This window comes from Trichechus manatus, unplaced genomic scaffold, assembly GCF_000243295.1.
Source record: "Trichechus manatus latirostris isolate Lorelei unplaced genomic scaffold, TriManLat1.0 scaffold00015, whole genome shotgun sequence".
In the NCBI taxonomy this organism is placed as follows: Eukaryota; Metazoa; Chordata; class Mammalia; order Sirenia; family Trichechidae; genus Trichechus; species Trichechus manatus.
Genome location: NW_004443951.1, coordinates 17,123,898 through 17,141,008, shown reverse-complemented (window position 1 = coordinate 17,141,008; position 17,111 = coordinate 17,123,898). Strand labels below are relative to the sequence as shown.

At 45.5% G+C, this 17,111-nt stretch overlaps 1 protein-coding gene across 2 annotated transcripts; it reads right to left on the bottom strand.

Moving 5' to 3' along the window:
- Positions 1 to 1,607: 1,607 nt before the first annotated feature.
- MYCL (MYCL proto-oncogene, bHLH transcription factor) lies at positions 1,608 to 7,483 on the bottom strand. Of its 2 annotated transcripts, none has more exons than XM_004371900.2 (3): positions 7,401 to 7,483; positions 6,530 to 7,034; positions 1,608 to 3,579 (listed from the first exon to the last, which is right to left on the bottom strand). In XM_004371900.2, exons 1-3 carry the CDS (start codon positions 7,479 to 7,481, stop codon positions 2,981 to 2,983), a joined length of 1,185 nt encoding a protein of 394 aa, XP_004371957.1. In that variant the 5' UTR covers positions 7,482 to 7,483; the 3' UTR covers positions 1,608 to 2,980. The 2 variants fall into 2 exon arrangements, with proteins under 2 accessions (XP_004371957.1, XP_023582785.1); XM_023727017.1 differs by having other exon boundaries at positions 6,530 to 7,064; positions 7,401 to 7,476.
- Positions 7,484 to 17,111: the final 9,628 nt, after the last annotated feature.

Below are 17,111 nucleotides of genomic sequence, written 5' to 3'. Positions count from 1 at the left end.
AAACCAGTTGCTGTGGAGTTGACTCTGACTTATGGTGACCCTATCTGCATCAGAGTGCATCTGTGTCCCATTGGGTTCTCAATGGCTGATTTTTCAGAAGTAGATCGCCAGGCCTTTCTTCTGAGGCACCTGTGGGTGGACTCAAACCTCCAACCTTTCAGTTAGCAGCCCAGTGTGTTAACTGTTGTACCACCCAGGGGCTCCCCATCAGGAACAGCTACTATTAAATTCTCCCCTCTTACATTTATGGAAAGTTTATGAGAACCATGGGAGGGAAAGAGAGCCTTAATTTTCTCTCACTACTGCAGGGAGAAAGAAAATAAACTACCTTTCTATTAGAAAAATCCTATTACATCACAAATTCTCAGAGAATTTTTTAAAAGACATCCTGCAAAGGGTCATCATACCACCAAGATAAGGACAATGCCACCCTAAAGAATACAAGGCTTTATAGTTTAGAAAGTAATTTAAAGTCTATTACTTCGTTTAATACCTGCAAAAACCCTGTGAAGTAGCATTTATCCCCATTTTACAGATAAGGATACCCGCGCTCAGAAAGATAAAGCTAAAAGGCCACAAAACAAGTAAGTGGTGGAGCTGGGGGCGTAGTGGCTAAGAGTTTGGCTGCTAACCAAAAGGTCAGCAGTTCAAATCCACCAGGTGCTCCTTGGAAACTCCATGGGACAGTTCTACTCTGTCCTATAGGGTCATTATGAGTTGGAATTGACTGAACGGCAATGGGTTTGGTTTTGGTTTTTTAAAGCACAAACTCAGCACTCTGCGATTCACAAGAGAATTTCACATTCACCAAGTACTGAGGCTACATTGTTTAGACATGTCTGAGATGGCATTTCAGGAACCCAAAGTGGAATGACCAGGTTAGCAACATAGTTAAGGAAATGCAGGCCTGTAGATCACTTGTGGCTACCCTGAAATAGTTCTCCTTGGTTTAGGGGACTCAGATGGCATAAGCTGCCCCCACTCTGACACGTTGGAGAAATCTTTTATTAGAAGATGTCCCAGAAGGCAACATTTTAAAATCAGGCAATCAATAATCGTAACTAAATACAAAATTTCAGGTAAACCTGCCTTTCAAAATAAATCAGACCCTTGCAGCAGGAGAATTGCCCGAGCTTTTTTCTTGTACAAAAACAACACCACTTTGCAAAAGTCATACAAAAATACAGTATATTAAAAAAAAAAAAAAAAAGAAGAAGACTGCCCCCAGCATAACCCCCAACAGCAGCTTATAAAACACAAGCTTTTCAGGTGACACATTAGTAACCTACATCCCACCTGTCCTCCAAGACAGTTCCAGAAGTCAGTTGGTTGCAGAAAAACATGCTCCAGAATGTAGACAAACTATTTGCAAACTTCCACTGGGGTTCTCTGAGAGCAGGAAGCAACCTCAGAAACAGACTATGGACAATAGGTTTGGGAGTAGCAGCTGGTTTTCCAGAGCTACATATAGAGCTCCACTATCCACACCCCACCCCACCCCCACCCCCACATCCAATCCCATAGCCAGCAGGCACCTGCTGCACTGGGCAGAGTTCTGGAAGGGCTGGTCCTTATTCCAGACCAGACCAAGGGGCTTCTGAGGTTGCCTGTATGACATCTGTTGGGCTGGGCGCTTTTCCCAGGCTGGAGGCTGTACCCAGACTCCACTTGAAGCTGCAGAGTCCAACTGGGGCAAAATCCATCATGGTTGGCTAAACAGAGCCACTGGAGGCTCCTTTAAAACCCACCAGGGAGCAAGTCCACCTTCTGGAGCACTGGCTCCACCAGATGAGTCCCAGTGGCTCTCCCCAGAACTTCAGTGAGGTCCAGATTCTGGAAAAGGAATCTGACTCATGGCGGGCTGGTGGAGGTCCAAGGATGACCACAGAGCCAGTCCGTTCCTTGGAGTTGGTTGCATGAGGATAGCTTTGCATGGTTCCAGAGAACTTCAAACTTATCAATCAGGAATTGAAATGAGACGGAGGTGGAAAACAGGAAGTGGTACAGTTCTCCCTCCTGAGGTGCCTTATGCCTGCCTTGAGAAAAGATTCCAATATGAGCCTCCAGGACCCCTCAGAAAATACCTGGGCAAAGAACAAGTTCATGGGCCCCAGGCTAGGACCAATTTCTCTTTGTCTTGGGGGAATATTTCTGACCTGTGGGAAAGAAGTGCAGTAGATTCCATTGCATAACAAAGGTAGAACGAAACAAAAAAGTCCCTTTTGAGGACAGAATGGTCCCTCCCTCAGAAGAAAGGGCCCAGAGGGCTCTGAGACAAAGAATCTAGAAGCCAAGCTCTTTAAAAGTTCTCAAGGTCTTAGCATTGAGAGTGGAAGGAGGGGTATTATCTAACATTTTTAGTTTATATATAAAAGGTTTATATATACACCAATGTATCTAAAAGGTTTACCAACTCCTCAGCTACTATAAAGTGTCTGACAGTGAGGTAATGGTCCGTGTTGATCAAGTTTGTAAGCTTGTCTCCATCTAAGACAGCTCATGTGTCTCCTGGAAAAAGGAGCCTCAGGAAGAACATCCAGGCCCAGCTGTCCTAGCATCACCCCAGAGACACCACTGGGAGCATCTTTTCCCAGCCTAAAGCTCATCCAGAGTGTGAGATTTCATGCAGGCCGCAGCCCCCCGACAACGTTCACCACCTGTTGCATAGCATCTGTCAGGCTTTTCTTCTGAGCTAGTGAGCTAGGCAGACCCCAAGGCTCCACAGTCAGCTGCCTGCCTGAGGAGCCAAAGGGCCAGAGAAGACACAGCATTCCAACCAGTCAGGGAAGAGAGAGAGCCGGGTTTCAAGGTTTCCAAGAATGCAAGCCCTTATTGTGTGCACTGGCTGCAATGCATTCTGGGATCTATTGTCCAGACTGTCCCACCGTAAACAAAATGTGCAAATTACTAAGGGGGAGGGGGAAGGATACAAAATAAACTTGTGTTTTTGTAAGACAGAGCAGTCAGGCTTTTTGGTCAGTTAGTAGCCACTGAGGTACGCGATTCTTTTCTGCAGTTGCTGTTGCTGGCATCGGAGCTGCCTCTTCTCCGTGGCCATCCTCTTCTCTGCACCCACCAGAGTTTGCAAGTATTCCAAGGCCTTGCTTAGGATCACTACTTTGGGGGCCTTGGAGCAGCTGGCCAGGGTGGGTACCTGGTCCCTCAGGGCCAAGAACCGCGACCGGAGGTCATTCCGCCTTTTGCGCTCCAGGAAGTTGTGGTTCTTCCTCTTGGTCACATCCTCAGTATCAGAACTGACAGGTTTGGGGTGGCAGGACCGGGGAGCTTCGCTTTCTACAGGTGGAGGGCTCACCATCTCTTCTTCTTCCTCGTCTTCCTTTTCCTCTGGCGCTTCTCTCTCTAGAGCCTCTTCTTGGGGTTCCCTCTCTGGAACCCCTTCTTGGGAGCAGCTTTCTGGAGGAAAACGGGCAGCGTAGTTGTGCTGTTGCTGATGGATGGAGATGTGGAAGTGTTTCATGCAGGGGTCCAAAGGGTCTGCTCGCACTGTGATGGTGACCGGCTTCCGTACACCCAGGGACTGTCTCTTCTCCACCGTCACAACATCAATTTCTTCCCCCTCTGTCCAAGAAGAGAGAGCAAGAGAAGGACAACACCCTGTGAGAAACACATACACAGACCCTACCGCTTTAGCTCTCTATGCTGGAGCTTGGGAAGGTAGGTGACTTTTTCTTAATTTAGATACAGACAAATTGAAGTGAGGAGAAGGCCGGCTAAATTATTTCTAATCGGCTAAGGGCAGTGTAAAGGAAAGGAGGGGGAATAAGCAAGAAGGAAAATATTCTCCAATTTCCTTCTGCACAGCAAGGCCTAGATAAGAACAAAAGGCAAACCCAAGCCAACAGCCCCCAGTCTGCACAAGCTCTACCCTCCCCCACTGAGGGGATAGAGAGAAAGAGCTACCGGCCTGGGACAAAGTTTAGCTATAAAGATCTTCCCCAGTCGGGCTCTTTCATGCCCCATCAGAATTGTAAATGAGGGGTCTGTGGGCAGAGCTGCCCTTTGTTCCTGCCCAGCACAGGCTGCACTTGGGGAATTGTTACTTTTCACAAGTTATAAATCCTATTATTCTCCCACCTCTCTATTCTGCCATCCCTTTCAGCTGAAGATTCAGAGAAGGGAGGGCCCCAACGCAACCCTCCTCACCCACAGAGGGGAGGGCCAGGGTTTCCCTCAGGAGCGTTTTGCTCCTGGGTTCAATGGGTTTCTAAAGTCATCCATCATTTATAGGTCGACTGTCCCACCCCCTTCCCTGGACCAGAAAAGGGTTGGATTTGTAATCACAGGTCTGTGAAAGCTGTAGGAACGTCACAAAGGTACAAGGAACAATTCCCAAGCTACCCTGTGCCAGGGGCAGAAACTGAGCGGCAGGATAATGTCCTGTTACAAGGACCAACCCACCAGGGACCTGGAGAGACACCTGGAACTGCCCCACCATTTCCTGGCCCGGGAGTCTTTGAGGTTACGCCAATCAGGAGAGGGGCAATTGGGAGAAAATACTCCTGCTCCACACATTTTGCAGGCCCCACACAGAAGGCCACCTTAACGCATTTCAGCTGACAACAGAAGAGCTCAGTTCTCGGCCTCTTTTGCATATCAGGATGCTAGAGCCCCTTTGTCACGATGGCTTCCATTGTGTGGACAATTGCATTATTTCTCCATTAATAAAACCTGACCATTCAGCCCTCCTGGCCCCAAAGCCTGTGATTGGCTGGCTAAGCTGTGTTTGGAATGCTGCTTTAACCAGCCCCTAGCCCGTATTGGCTGAGCTCTGCCGTCAGTCACTCTCCCCACCCCCGTCATTGTTTGCAATCTGTTGCGTTTTGTTCTAGGCCATGTGGCCTGTGAGTGAACCAGGAGCCAGCAAACAGGTTCAGGTTAAAGGGCAGGTCGGAAAGTGATTCAGGAGGATTCCCCAGATCCCATACCTTTAATATTTCAGTGTTAAACCTTATGGCTGAGGAAGAAATAATTTAACACACCATTCTCCTTTTCAGAGTAGTATCTCACTCTTCTTTAGCCAGACAAGGCAATAACTTCATCAGGACAATCGAGTCCAAACCTCTCACATACAAAGGGAGAAACTGAGGCCCAGAGAGAAAGGGACTAGCCAAGTCCACACATCACTTTAGTAATGTTCTGGATCTCAAACTAAGATTTCCAAACTCCCCAAACAATATTTCCAGTCTACCACTCCATCAGCCTTGGTAGAGATACATCTTTATTGGATTCTTAATATCAAGGATTCTTATTCGAGCCATTAAACAAACACAAGCTTTTGGAATAGAAAGCAAGCAACGGACAGAAAAAAAAAAAAGAATTTTAATTTTTCTGGTTATCCTTATTATTCCCCTCAAATGTGTGACAACTCCCATATCCCATTCCTCAGTTCCCTCTCAAATGGTCATTTTAAAGTTATTCTTAAAAGTTACAGTGAGTTGTCTCGGTCCTAATTTACCTGAGCCGGCCTCAGTCTGCCCCCTACAAAAGCATCCTCTCCGGTATTTCTCATGACTTTAAGAGGTTGGGCTAAGAACAATGTAGTCTGGTGCACAGGACGCTGCATACTGTGCCGTCAGAGAGGTCTGCACTTGCATCAAGGACAGGGGGCTGGAGCTCCATGTCTGTGGCCTCAGCACCTAGCTCAGAGGTTAGCACAAAGTAGAGGCCAGTGAACATTTGTTGAAGGCCAGGTAGCAACTGAAGCCCTCAGATGAGTGGGGAGGGGGCTGGGACACCTTTCCACCTCCAGCTAAAGCAACAAGGCAAGGTACAGCCTTCTCAGATAAGTGACAGTGAAGACTCTAAAAATCAAAGTGCCTGGTTGGGATAGAGGGTTGGGGAAAGAAGGCTGTCTAGATGGCAGGAAGCTGGGCTCACGTTAGTGATTCCTATCTCTAAGCCTCAGTTTTTCCATCTGTTGATGAGGAATGTTCATTCCTCCCCTGCTTGTCTTGTGGGTGGTGGTGAGGATGCACAGTGGTAAGGGGTGGAAGGTGTAATGGAAGGGCATTAGTGGCATATTTAAATAAAGTGGGCTAGAGACCTGGGGTTTTTTTTAAAGGATGAAGGTTTCAGCTTTGCACGAAAGGTTTCTCAGATTTCTCCCTCTCTAGGAGGGTGTGAGTTTCCCCAAGAAAGAGGAAGCAACAAAAATGCTTCAAGCATGGAGCGACCCTTAGGGGACCCCTTTCAGCCTCCCACGGACAGAAATCCCCCACAGTCTAACCCCAGTATAGTCCTCTGTAAGTGCCAACCCTCTCTCCCTTGTCCCCTGGGGCTCCAATCATCATCAAAAGGACGCTGACTCCCACGCTACTTCTCTAAACTGTTTACCAACACACCCACGTGCCAGACAGACACTGCTGGGGGCTACACCGGCAGCTTCAGCCAGAGAAAGGGGGAGGTGGGTGAAGGGCTTGCCAAAACCCAGCGCCTGACCTCAGTCAGCTATAGAACTTCGGCCACCCACGGGGTGCCTCCCTCTTAGGTGGGCCAGGGCGATCCTTACCCGAGTCGCTAGGGCTCTCGGACCCCGAGCAGGCCTGGGTCTTGGGCTCGCCCAGCGGACACGGGGCGGCGGGCGCCGGGTTGCCGGCTTCGAGGCTGGGAGCGCAGTCCGGGGCAGTGGGTGCCTTAGGCGGGTTCCCACGGGGCACGCCAGCGGCTAGCCGGTCGCTCACCGCTCTCTCCAGGCGTTCCCGGGCTGAGAAGCCGCTCCACATGCAGTCACGACGGATGATGGAGGCGTAGTTCCTGCCCCAACCTTTCGAGTGGCCCCGAGATTCCGCCTCATCCCCAACTCCCCCTCCGGGCCACGGATCCAGGGGACCAACCCCAGGGGCCAGGTCCCCGGCGCCAGGACCCAAGCCCCAGGGCGGCGACGTGGGGGGCGACGGCACCAGCTCGAATTTCTTCCAGATGTCCTCGCTGGGCGCCGTGGAGCGGTAGAAATCCTCCCCGCAGTCATAGTCGTAGAAATAGTGCTGGTACGAGTCGAAGTCCATGTCCGCTCCCTGCGAGAGGGAAGAGGGGACGTGCTGACCCTAGTGCGGGCCGGGGAAGGAAGGCGTCCCTGACTCGCTCAGCACAGCCGGCCGCCGGGCTCTCGTCCTTCCCCAGCCCCACTGGCTTGCAGCCCGCGCCCTGCCCTGGCGTCCCTGGAAGCCAGAACCTGGGTCAAGCGCGCCCAGGGAAGCCACTCAGTGCGCGCGGACCAGGCTGCGGGGAACGAGTTCAAAGCAAACTTTGCCAGCGCCGCCCGGAGCGCAGCTCCCAGGCTCGGGCAGGGCCGGCCGGGGGCACACTGTGTCCAGAAGGCAGCCTGCCGCCCCCCACCCCCACCCCTCCGGGACCTGTCCCCAGGCCGCCCGCCGCCTCACCTCACTCCAGCCGCCAGCCACTAGGAGCTGACCGGCTCCCCGCCGGCTCGGGGCAGCCCGGCAGTCTGCACACACGCACATGCGCGCCACCGAGCGCGCGCCCCCACACAAGAACGCGCTCCCCCCGCGCGCGCACTCCCCCTCGCTCGCGCACGGCAGCCCGGACGCTCCCGGGATCGGCGCGGGAGCGCGAGCTGCAGGAGCATTGTTTCCTGGCTGCCTTATATCTAGTCCCGCGCCCGAGGCTCTGGGACCGGGGGGCGGACCCTATCGGACAAAGCCCGCCCCCTGTCCGCCCCTTCCCTGCAGCCGACAGGTGGGGGTGGCAGAGTCCAGCCCGCACCCCTCCAGGCCGCTCTCGCGGGCTTTAGCCCTCTGCTCCCCAAAATTAATTGCGCGCTAGGAAGCGCAAAGCAGGCGGCTAGCTGATGCAGCCCGGCGGTCGCCTGGTGGAGGCGTGACTCTTTAACGAAAACACGGAGGTCCCAGCAGGCCAAACTAAAGCCCCTTGCCTATTCTGGGTTGAGGAATAAGGCTGCTCCCCTTCCCGCCCCGCAAGCCTGCTTCCTCGGGCGCGCCCCGCTCTCTTCAGGTGCGTCCTGCCCGCTGGGGGCGGTTGCGCCTCCACCAGCGCCACCTGGCGGCCCTCAGCCCTGAGCTCGAGCTGGCTGCCTGCATCCGCTTCATCACCTGTTTCTTTGGCGTCTTGGCCCAAGCCTAGACCGCAGAGGAGCAAAGTGGTGAAGATTCCGGGCTTTGGATCCCGAAACTTAATCTTTCTGAGCCTCAGCTTCGTCTATAAAATGAAGGGATTCTAATACGTACCTCACAGGGTTGTTGTGAGAATTTAAGATAGAGCATCCAGGGAAGTGTACTGGCCCTGGAGGAGAGACTAGCCAAATAGGCTAAGCCGGTGGGGCCGATGGAGAGGGGGAACTCCTCCCCACCCCCTTGGGGGCCAGGTCAGGACTGAAACCCTCTTCCTTCCCACGCCTACACCAAACACTCCATAGCAGCTGTCCTAGCAGAGGAAAGAGAACGATGATTTGGGGTCTGGAAACTTCATTCAAGTCCTTGCTTTGCCATCTGCTAACTATGGAACTAAGTCCTTCGAAGCTCTCTGTTCATCTGTAAAACGGGGACATTGCTGGTCCGGCGTTTCAGGCCAAGATGATGAACATATAGCCCTTTGTGTCATCTTCTATGCAAACTACCTTCGGTGGAAGAGGAATAGCTACTAAACTACACTGCAAGTCTGAGACATAGGCCCAAGGGAAGTAATTTGGGACAGCAGCCAATACATCTAGAAGGTTACACCTGGCATTCAAGGTCCGGCCCCTGTCTGCTTAGCCTGATTTCTTGCTGTCTCTCTTTCCCTCCCACTCCTGTGGTCTAAGAAAACCAAACCCAGCAGAGGGAAGTGAGAAGTGCAAGCAGTTCAATGTGGTTGGAGCATGAGCATAAGGTATGAGTTGATGTATGAGTTGGGAAAGAAGGCAGGGAAGTTGATAGCCTCACTTTTGGACATGTTAGGTCTAAGGCACATGTGGAACATCCTTAAAGGCAGGAACTAGTTCCTACTTGCTTTGTATCCTCAGCACCTAGAACAGCTTCTGGCCGGTATTTGTTAACTGACTTAACTGAGTGATTCAGGCAACCAGATTTTATTGAGACAGCCTGTGTGTGGTTCCTGCTCTGTGCTAAACTGGAGGCACAGATCAGAGAGGTTGCAGTTTTGGTCCCAGCCCCGAGGCAGAGGGACTGGAACTGCCTTTTGGTGATTGATTCTCTGGTCCACAGATGTCTGAAATGGTTGCTGGCAGGTTCTTGGTTACAAATTACAGAAATCAACCCTAGATAAATTTAAGCAGAAAATCACTTTATTGGAAGAATTTTGGGTGTAGGACCCACAGAACGCTGGGAATCTATGCTTGGAAAATGGGCCTTTTTTTCTCTATCTGGACTAGAGCCTTTACTCAGCAACCCCCTTCCTTTTGGTTTTACTGTTTGTAGGTGATATCTGAGAGCAACTAGAAGGTGCCCGCCCTCATTCAAAAACTGGGATAAAGGGAATTAAGTTATCTTCTGAGAGTCAGGGTGCTCTTCATTTTGCACACTTTTAGTTATTTAAATTGTTTGTTTAATGTTTGTCTTCCTTACACCAGATTGTAAACTCCATGAGAGCAGGGATAAATGCCAGTATCATTCACTGCTGTAACCCCAGGGCTTAGAACAGAGCCAGGCACATCATGGTGCTTAGTAAATGTGTAGCCTATTTGACTGAACACAAACCTCTAATGCTTTAAAGTAGAGATGTGCCACCCTACCTAATGGAGACAGAATAACTCTCATGCCCAGTTTAGACTATAATTTGATTAAATGTATTAATGCAGCTAAAGAAAGAAGTGCCAGTCAGGAAGGGTCTGCGTAGCCAAGGAAGCAGAGACCAAGGAAAGGTGCCAAAGCAATCACCAGCACTGTCCATCCTGGCACTGTCTGGGGACAAAGTTGCTAATCTAGCAACAGGAGGGATGGAGGCATCATTCATTGGAACCACCCAATTTACCCCCGCTCCCCACTTTGCCCATGCTCTGGATCACCAAGCAACCTGCTGAAAACCATTCTGTTCCCCATGTCGATCCGCCCACAGGGAGAAAATGCACTCATCGGCGAATGGCAAAATCCAGTCTGCTTCAAAGCCCTACTTCCTTTTATAAATTAATGAATTGGCATCTGATTTGAAATATCAGTCTCATGAGCCTGGTTAATGTGCTTCTGTTCCATAGAGATGTTCTGCTTTTAGGACTAACCACTCTGGTTTCAGAGCTGATGTCTGGATCCAGGATGGTGATGAATTCACCAAGGTAGCAAATGCTACCCAAGGGACACTCAATTTTTCTATGCTTTTTAATTTCCTTCATTCTTCTTAAAACACGTTTTTAAATCCAAATAATACATGTGCATAACTTCAAAAAAATCAGCTAGGCATATGACAAGGTTAAAAAAAAAAAAAGGAGCCTTCTGCCCTGCCCTCATCACCACTGATTCCTACTCCTCAAAAGCAACTACACTTTCAGCTGTTTTGTATTTTTTCTAATGTTTATTTCTATATTTTAGCCAACACACATAATCTTTTTCCTGATTTTAAAATTTCTATTGGCATCCTACAATAGAAGGAAAGATATAGCTATTTTTTATTGTTGTAAATATGTGTATATATATAACACATTTGCCTATTTAACATTTCTCATATGTACAATTTAGTGACATCAATTACATTAATCATGTTGTGCAACCACCACCAATGTCCACTGCCAAATTTTCCATTACCATAAATGGAAACTCAGTGCTTCCTAAACGGTGACTTCCCTTTTTCCCCTCCCTCCTGCCCCTTATAACCACTAATAAACTTTGGTCTCTATACATTTGCTCTTCTAGATATTTCATATGAGTGAGATCATACAATATTTGTCCTTTTGCGGTTGACTTTACTCAGCGTAATGTTTTCAGGGTTCATTCATATTGTGGCATGTATCAGGATTTCATTTTTCTTTATGGCTGAGCAGTATTCCATTGTATATATCACATTTTGTTTATACATCAATCTTTTGATGGACATTTAGGTTATTTCTGCCTTTTGGCGGTTGCAAATAGTGCTGCAGTGAACATTGGTGTACATGTGTCTGTTTGTGTTGGTCTTTGAAGTCTCTTGGATTTATACCTAAGAGTGGGATTTCTAGGTCATATGGTAGTTCATGTTTAACTGTTTGAAGAACTGTCAAACTCTTCCCCACAGTGGCTGTACCATTTTGCATTACCACCAGCAATGAATAAGTGTTCCAGTTTCTCCACATCCTCACCAATACTTGCTGTTTTCTGTTTTTTGTTTTTTGTTTTTTTTTGAGTCTTAGCCATCCTAGTGGAGGTGAAGTATCTCACTGCGGTTTTGATTTGCAGCTCCTAATGAAGGAGCCCTGGTGGTGCAGTGGTTAAGCACTCAGCTGCTAACCAAAAGGCCAGTGGTTGGAACCCATCAGTCGCTCCGAGGGAGAAAGATGTAGTCTGCTTCTGCAAAGATTACAGTCTTAGAAAGTCTATGGGGCAGTTCTACTCAGTCTTACAGGGTCACTATAAGTCGAATTTGACTCGACATCAATGGGTTTGAAATAGCTAATGATGTTGACAATCTTTTCATGTGCTTGTTAGCCATTTATATTTGAGAATATATAGCTCTTATACCCACCTTCCCACCCCTACATGCTTCATTTTCCCTTATCCTCCCAATAGAATTATAGTCCAATTTTAAAATAAATATTCAATATTTACAGTATTTTTACTATATGAGTATGGTGTACTATAACTACATTTCTTTTCCTATACAATTTTTTCAGAGTTAATTTTTTCCTTTTTGTTTAGATTTCTGTGTATGTATTATGAATTTAACCCTACACATTCCCATCAGAACTACAAAGATCACTCCACATAGTCAAACACATCAGGTAATCTCTCAGTTCCATTTTTTTCTTGGAAACATCCCTCTTGGAGACCTTTGTTTTCCTGCTCCAACCCGAACTTGTTGATCTCTATGTCTGCTACACAATTACAATCCTGCGACTTCCCTTCACCACCACTCTGGAAATTCCTTCTGCTTCTCTCCTGTGTTGGATCTCCTGTTTTCTGTAGCTCATTTCTTCCTGTTTTTTGATGTACTTCCTCACTTTGGTGGAGCACATTCTTCATCAGTTGTCTGAGAAAGAATATTTGGGGAGTAAAGTTTTTGAGACTTTGTATTTCTGAAATTGTCTTTACCGTCACATTTTGTTGATAGTTTGGCTGGGTATAGAATAATAGCTTGCAAATAATTTTCCCTCAGAATTTTTAAGGTATTGCTTTCCTGTTTCTTAGTGACCAATATTGCTATTGAGAAGACTGTTATCATTTGATTTGCAGACTTTTGTATGTAATCTGTTTTGTCTTTCTGGAAGCTATTAAAATGTATTCTTTGCCCTGGGTTTCCTGAAATTTTTTCAATGATGTGCCTTGGTGTGGGTCTCTTTGCATTTTTTGCCCTGAGCCTTTAAACTGGAAACCCATGCAATTCTGTGAAATTTTCTTGTAATTATTCTTTGAAAATGTTCCCCTCCATTTCCTGTCTTCTCTCTTTCTGGAACTCCTGTTACTCTTTCCTTATCTTTCATCTAATTGTGTTGTTTTTGGCTTTCTTGGAGATTTCTTCAACTTCCAATCCTTCTATTGATGAAAACTTTTTTTTGTTTAATATTATATATATTTTAATTTTTAAGAGCTCTGGTTTGTTTCCTAAGTGCTCCATTTTTGTAGATTCCTGTGATTTTTCCAAGGATGGAATTTTTTTCTTTCTTTTACTCTGAGGCTATTAATAGTAGTGTTTATATTAATTATAAATTTTTGAAGATTGCTTCTGCTCCCTGTATTCTTTATTTTCTCTGAAATTTCCTTCCTGTTTGCTTTGCTCTCTACTTTTTTCTGTGAATGACTTTCATCAAATGTCTGGTAATCCTTACTGTCAGTTTTCAATTTATATTAAAGAGTGAAGTACTAAAAGCTGACTGAAAGCGCTATGTGTGTGTGGTGGGGGGAGGAGTGTCAAGTATTTGGCTTCATTAAAGGGTTATTGGGCAGGCACCTGGTGGTTTTACTGACAGGGGTGGGACTCGTCAACTGTCAGTACCTGTGGGTCTTTTCATTTTCTCATAGAGAAGTCCTCTAATCTTCTACTTGGTACAAGGGTATAAGCCTGTTGCCAGTATTTTGGGATTCGAGAAGGGGAAGTGGGATAAGGGGGTCTTGAGGTTCAATAAATCTCACTGTTTTCGGTATAGTCTATTCACTCCCATTCTTAGCTGTGCCTGGTGCTCTGTATAGCCTATTCACTCCCATATTCAGGTGTGCCTGGTGTTCTCAAATACAGAGTTTCTCAATTCAACTCCTGCCAGGCTGGTAGAGGGAAGTCACCTGGATCTAACTCCTTGTACTTTCATCCAAGCCTCCTATTTTCAGCCTCACTTTACAACCCTGACTTCAGAAGTATCCAGTGCCTCTAATTTCTGAGCCACTTTTGGGTACTGATGACTGATGGACTTGCTTCTTGTTGACACTTTTCTCTCCTTCTCTACTCCCACCATAAGTAGTTACATTTCCGCTTTCTCTGGCCTTTTACAAAGTCAGCTAGCCCTTATCCATCTGTTCTCCAGCATCACAGTCTTTGTAGACATATCTCAATTGCTGTTGTCTCCTCCCCTCCCCCTTTTTTTGAGGTAAAATTCACATAACATAAAATTCATCATTTGCTTACTAGTCTATGTCAAGAAATTTGGAAGACAGCTACTTTGCCAACTGACTGGGAGAGATCCATAATTGTGCCCATTCCAAATAAAGGCGATCAAATGGAATGTGAAAATTATTGAACAATGTCATTAATATCTCATGCTAGCAAAATTTTGCTGAAAATAATTAAAAAATGACTGCAGCTGTACATTAACAGGGAACTCCCAGAAGTTCAAGCCGGATTCAGAAAAGGACGTGGAACAAGGGATATCATTGCTGATATCAGACGGATCTTGGCCAAAAGCAGAGAATACCTGTGTTTTGTCGACCACTCAAAGGCATTCAACTGTGTGGATCATAACAAGTTATGGATACCATTACAAAGAATGGGAATTCCAGAACATTTCATTGTACTCATGCAGAACCTGTACATAGATCAAGAAGCAGTCGTTCAAACAGAACAAGGGGATACTGCATGGTTTAAAAAGGTGTGCATCAGGGTTGTATCCTTTCACCATATTTATTCAATCTGTATGCTGAACATATAATCTGAGAAGCTGACTATATGAAGAACAGGGTGTCAGGATTGGAGGAGTACTCATTAACAATCTGCGATATGCAGATGACACAACCTTATTTGCTGAAAGTGAAGAGAACTTGAAGTACTTACTGATGAAAGTAAAAGACTACAGCCTTCAGTATGGATTACACCTGAATGTGAAGAAAACAAAAATTCTCACCACTAGTCCCATAAACAACAATGATAAATGGTGAATAAATTGAAGTTGTCAAGGATGTCATTCTACTTGTATCGACAATCAATGCCCATGGAAGCAGCAGTCAAGAAATTAAACAACGTATTGCACTGGGCAAATCTACGGCAAAAGACCTCTTTAAAATCTTAAAAAGCAAAGATGTCACTTTGATGACTTCTCAACCGCCTCATATGCATATGAAAAGCTAGACAATGAATAAAGAAGATAGATGAATACTCTAATTGTGGTGTTGGTGAAGAATATTGAATATACCATGGACTGCCAGAAGAACGAACAAATCAATCTTAGAGAAAGTACAGCCAGAATGCTCCTTAGAAGTGAGGATGGTGAGATTTTGTCTTGCTTACTTCAGACACGTCATCAGAGGGACTAACTGCTGGAGATGAACATCGCGTTGGGTAACGCAGAGGGTCGGCAAAATAGAGGAAGACCCTCAATGAGACGGATTGACAGGGTGACTGCAACCATGGGCTCAAACATATCAATGATTATGAGGCTGGTGCAGGACCAGACAATGTTTCGGTCTGTTATACATAAGGTTGCTATAAGTCAGCATCGACTTGATGGCACCTAACAACAAACAACAACGACTATTTTAAAATGTACAATTCAGTGATTTCCAGTACATTAACAATATTGTGCAACCATTAACACTGTTTAATTCCAGAACATTTTAATCACCCCGAAAAGAAACCCCATACCCATTAAGTAGTCACTCCCCATTTCTGCCCCCTCCCAGCCCCTGGCAACCACTAAATCTACTTTCTGTTTCTATGGATTTGCCTATTCTGGACATTTCATGTAAATGGAATTAATAAAATATGTGACTTTTGTTTGGCTTCTTTCATTTAGCATGTTTTCAAGATTCATCCATGTTGTAGCATGTATCAGCACTTCATTCCTTTTTATGGCTGAATAATAGTTCCCTATTTGGATATACCACATTTTTGTTTATCCATTCATCACTTGATGAACATTTGGGTTGTTTCCACTTCTCGGCTATTACAAATAATGCTGCTGTAAACATTTGCATACAAATTTTTATGTGGACATTGTTTTCAATTCTCTTGGGTGTATACCTAAGAGTGGAATTGCTGGGTCATATGGTAATTCTGTATTTAACTTTTTGAGGAACCACCACACTATTTTCTATAGTGGCTGTACCACTTTACATTTTTACTAGCAATGTATGAGTGTTCCAATTTCTCCAGTCCTCACCAACATGTGTTATTTTCTGATTTTTAATTTAAACAGTCATTTTAGTGGTATCTCATTGTGGTTTTGATTTATACGTTCCTAATAATTAATAATGTTCAGCATCTTTTCATGTTCTTATTGGCCATTAGTATATCTTCTTTGGAGAAATGTCTATTCAAATCCTTTGGCCACTTTTAACTGGGTTATTTGTCTTTTTGCTGTTGAGTCGTAAGAGTTCTTATTCTGGATGTTAGACCCTTATCAGGTATAGGATTTGCAAATATTTTCTCCCATTCTTTGGTTGTCTTTTCACTTTCTTGATAGTGTCCTTTGCTCTGCAAGCAGTTTAAATTTTTTTCTTGTGATGCAATATATTTTAAAAATTGCCATCATTTTTACATATACAATTCAGTGACATTAATTATGTTCACTGTGTTGTACAATCATCACCACTTCCCATTTCCACATTTTTTCATCATCCCTAATAGAAATGCAGTGCCCCCAAAGCAATGACTCCCTCTTCTCTCCTCCCACCTGCCCTGGTAACCACTAATAAACTTTGGTCTTTATGCATTTGCCTACTCTACATATTTCATGTAAGTGAAATTATAAAATATTTGTCCTTTTGTCTGATTTACTTCACTCAGCATAATGTTTTCAAGGAGTCCCTGGGTGGTGCAAATGGTTAACATGCTTGGCTGCTAACTGAAAGGTTGGAAGTTCAAGTCCACCCAGAGGTACCTCGGAAGAAAAGCCTGGCAAGCTACTTCCCAAAAATCAGCCACTGAACACTCTATGGAGCACAGTTCTACTCCGACACACAGGAGGTTGCCATGAATTGGAATGGACTTGACAGCAACTGTTGGTAATGTTTTCAAGGTTCATCCATGTCATAGCATGTATCAGAACTTCATTTCTCTTTGTGGCTGAATAATATTCCAGTGTATGTATATACTACATTTTGTTTATCCATTCATCTGTTGCTGCATCAGCATTTGGGTCATTTCCATCTTCTGGCTATTGTGAATAGTCTGCATTGAACACTGATTGGTATACAAGCATCTGTTTGTGTCATTGCTTTCAAGCCTTTTGGGTATATACCTAGGGATGGAATTGCTGGAACATATGATAATTCTACGTTTAACTTTTTGAGAGACTGCCAAACTGTCTTCCACAGCAGCTGCACCGTTCTCCATCAACAATGGATGAGGGATCCAATTTCTTCACATCCTTGCCAACACTTAGTGTTGTCCATTTTTCTGGTAATAGCCATCCTAGTAGCGGTGCAGTGGTATTTCATTGTGGCTTTGATTTACATTTTCCTAATGACTAATGATGTTGAACATCTTTTCATGTGTTTATTGGCTATTCGTATATCTTTTCTGGTGAAATGTCTATTCAAGTCCTTTGCCTTTTTTTATTGGGTTGCTTG

Bases quoted from the DNA above. Each gene is read 5' to 3' on its own strand.
- MYCL (XM_004371900.2), bottom strand. From the start codon at position 7,481: ATGTGCGTGTGTGCAGACTGCCGGGCTGCCCCGAGCCGGCGGGGAGCC. The intron at 7,035-7,400 runs GTGAGGCGGCGG...TCCCTCTCGCAG, and splicing joins TGGCTGGCGGCTGGAGTGAG to GGAGCGGACATGGACTTCGA. The intron at 3,580-6,529 runs GTAAGGATCGCC...CTTCTTGGACAG, and splicing joins CGAGAGCCCTAGCGACTCGG to AGGGGGAAGAAATTGATGTT.